Source organism: Salmo salar, chromosome ssa08 (genome assembly GCF_905237065.1).
Source record: "Salmo salar chromosome ssa08, Ssal_v3.1, whole genome shotgun sequence".
Taxonomy (NCBI): Eukaryota; Metazoa; Chordata; class Actinopteri; order Salmoniformes; family Salmonidae; genus Salmo; species Salmo salar.
The window spans coordinates 4428207-4431726 of NC_059449.1; the positions used below are offsets into that span (position 1 = coordinate 4428207).

Sequence of the window (3520 nt, forward strand, 5' to 3'; positions counted from 1 at the left end):
TTTTATTTGGGCGTATTAGAATCCGATTACGTTTCACTCAGTCATGTCCAATCGGAAACCGGATGCATAAGGAAAGTCTAAAGTTTTGGGAAGTTTTTGCAGTCAGTATTGATTCGTATGACATATTACAAACAAAGGCTTACAGCAAATAATGTAATTATGTGAATGTGCACATGGAAACGTGAAATTTAAGTCAAATTGCCTGAAAAAGAGTAAGTTTATTCCTTATATAATTTGCTAGCCGTTAGCGGAGCAGTGCAACCAAACAATGTAGACATAACCGATAAAGTAGATATTAAAAGTAGCTTTTAAATGTTTCCAATAATTATCTCATAAAGAGCTTCAGATAATAATGTACGTTGACGTAAACGCATTTGTGTTTATTAGTTAGCAACGTTCTTTGTTCATGTTGTTTCTACCACAAAGCTAACGTTTTTCAACCGGATAACGTTACTAGTATGCCGCTTAATGTCCTTATCTACGAAAGACGTGTTTGCAAGTCGCAGGGTTAGAGGGTACAGTGGAGATGGAGTTGTAAACAATTTGGTTTATCAAAGATCTACGCAAGATCTGTTTAATTCAGATGAATGTTACAAATACGAAAGGGAAAATAATTAAATAAATATCGCTGAATTTTCTTTGTTGAAAACGACATGCAGCCTAAGTTTCAATGTGGTTAATCATTAACCCAAAGGCTGGCTGTATGATGTCGATTTCACACATGTCGAACTGCTAACACAAGACGAGTCCACTTAACTATTAGCTTAACTATAGTCCACTATAGCTATTAGTTTAGCCTAAATCAGAGCCCTATGTTGACATCCACATATGGCCCTTGGATAGAAAATCTGCTTTTGTACATTTGATTTTATTTCCATTGTTTGCTGAATTTCCCCCTCAACCCACAGTGTATATCAACCAAAGCAGCGGCAAGGTGTGAGAGTATTGGCAAACGCCAGCTATGGAAACGCAGTTCAGCATCGATGACGCGTTTGTGCTGGAGGGAGAGGATGAAGGGGTGTCTGATGGAGAGAAGGAAGGATGGAAGGGCAGAGAGAAAGACAGAGAGGGGGGAGAGATGACATTCGGTCCCCTGTCCTTTGCCAAACCCCAGACTCACTCGCCCTCCGCTGTGGCTGGCTCCCCCGACCACAGCAGCAGTCTGAAGTACCAGGTGATGCCCCATCATACACGCACGTATAGATGTAACACACACATAGAAGTGATATCAGGGTGTGATGATGTGTGGTGGTGACCTATCATTTTTCTCTTTCTCTCTGCTCGCACAGAATCTGGAAAATGAAGACGTCTTGGGCAGCAGTGGCAATTCCTCTTTCAATAACTTCTTCAAAATCAGGTTTGTCTTCATTGGCGTGTTGTGATTGCATCTGGCTTTACCTAGATGAGAATGGCACCCTCAAATGTAAATGTGTGTTCCTTATTTTCTATGATATCAATAAAGATGTTCAACTTCCAATTTTTTGCCCCCCTCAGTGATCCTGCGACTCTGTCTTACTGCAGCTCCCAGTGGTCGTTCAGCACTTTGAGTTCTGTCACCCAGCTCTCTGCACACTGCTGCGGGTAATTAACCACGCACACAAACACAAACAGTCATTCACAAGAATTCATTACACTGAACCACGCCCACAATATTACATAAGATCAAGGATGTACTCACACACACTCTCAAACACCCACAATGACTGACGAAAAACCCTGCTGTTTTCCTCAGGTGGACATCTCACCCTCTGGTGAAGAAGAACAGAAGAGTGGTCCTCGCCTCATTCCTTCTCCTCGTCACTGGAGTCGGTAAGTCACACCATCTCTGCTGAAAGAAGAAAAAAACCATCTCCCATGATTCTCCTCCAACAGTGTTTTTCGCCAATCCATTCCTGGGGGAACGCGCAAGGTGTGCACATTTTTGTACCAGCCCAGCACTAACACACTTGTTTCAACTAACCAAAGGCTTGCTGATACATTGAATCCTGTGTGTTATTACTAGGCTAGGAAAGAAATGTGCACACTGCCCAGGAATGGGTTGGGAAACACTGCAGTCTAACATTTAGTTTGTGTATGGCGGTTTATATTTTATAGATGTCTTGTTTTTTACCACCCATTGTCAGCCATTGTAATGCATTCATGGCACTGAACTTTGCCTCGGAATTATTCCTCTTGTGTTTTCATTTCTATTGTTAGTTATCTTGAGAGATTGCCTTTTCATAAAATGTCCATGTTTTCTTTCTCTCAGCTCTCATTTTCACTGGTGTCGTAATACAGTTGAATCCGGATGCAGGTAAGAAAGAGATTCAGTGAATGTGGGGTGTGTTGTCACATATCAGTGAAGATGTCTGTATTCTTGGTTGTTGGTAGTCCTTTACTGTGGGCTTTGACAAGGTATCTTTGACGTTTTCCACAGGTGTCTCAAGTGCCATTTTCTTCGTCCCTGGATTTCTTCTCTTCATTCCTGGGGGTATATAGTGTTCTTTACCTTGACTTGGTTGTATTGTCAATGTATTTCATGTTTCACTCGTCTTTCAGCCTTTTCTCCTGTCTTTTTAATCATAACTTCTGGACAGTGCTTGTGGGTGGGAATGTGAACTTAAACAGCCCTGTAATGGTCTGTAGAAGTCCCTACTGTCACAGACTTATCACTGTGTATGTTGATACAAGTAATCTGCAGATTAAATATGCACAGGCATTACAAAAGCTTTACAGTTTACATGTGCATTACTATGATTAAAAGAGTGTGGTAATTGTTTTCCCTCATTTTCCCTCAGTGTACCATGTGATTTACATCAGTTGTGCGGTTCGGGGAAGAAGAGGCTTCAAGTTCTTCTACTTGCCCTATTTTGAAAAATGACCCATTGCACTACACCTTTTTTGTCTAATTTTGAGAATTGTACTTTTTTCAATTATGTAACAAATGTTTTTTCTTATTATGTCAAACCTTTTTATCCTGTCTTTATACTGACCACTATTGCAAACTCAACCACTTTGTGCCTCGATAGCTTCTTGCACATCCTTTATGGAAGAGAAGGAGTCTGATTTGCCCTGCCTGTGTTTGTCATGTCTCGTGAGTAAATAGTGACTGTGAAACTACAATAAACCTGTTTTTTTGTATATTACTTTTAAAAGGTCTCCTTGAGTCAGTGTTTGTTAGTAGCGCTGCTGTTGGATTAATGCAAACCGCATGGGAATTTTAGGACAGCTGTGATGCGGTCGGTGCCGAAAGTATTAGGTATTTCTCTGATGTGTTTGGTGGGGCCACATACCCAAGATGTTAATGACTGGTATGATGAGTATTTTCGCTCTGCGTGCAAGAGTATAAAGTGTTTTGCATTGCAGTGTTTTGGCAACTTTTGGAGCAGTGCAGTGTTTTGGCTACTTTTGGAACAATAAGCATTTGAAAAGCATAATGTTGGTGTGTAGGGAAAACTTAACCACATCAAGAGAAGAGTGGAGAAAAAATAATCAACGAACAATCACATTTTCATGATTGTGGACTTCAGGAAACAGCAGA

The 3520-nt window shown here is 40.7% G+C and overlaps 1 protein-coding gene across 1 annotated transcript; it reads left to right on the forward strand.

Moving 5' to 3' along the window:
- On the forward strand, window positions 1-3134 carry LOC106609961 (transmembrane protein 134). The gene is made up of 8 exons (XM_014209030.2): window positions 1-212; window positions 909-1174; window positions 1290-1357; window positions 1495-1581; window positions 1733-1809; window positions 2249-2293; window positions 2417-2470; window positions 2778-3134. Exons 2-8 carry the CDS (start codon window positions 962-964, stop codon window positions 2858-2860), a joined length of 627 nt encoding a protein of 208 aa, XP_014064505.1. The 5' UTR covers window positions 1-212; window positions 909-961; the 3' UTR covers window positions 2861-3134.
- Window positions 3135-3520: the final 386 nt, after the last annotated feature.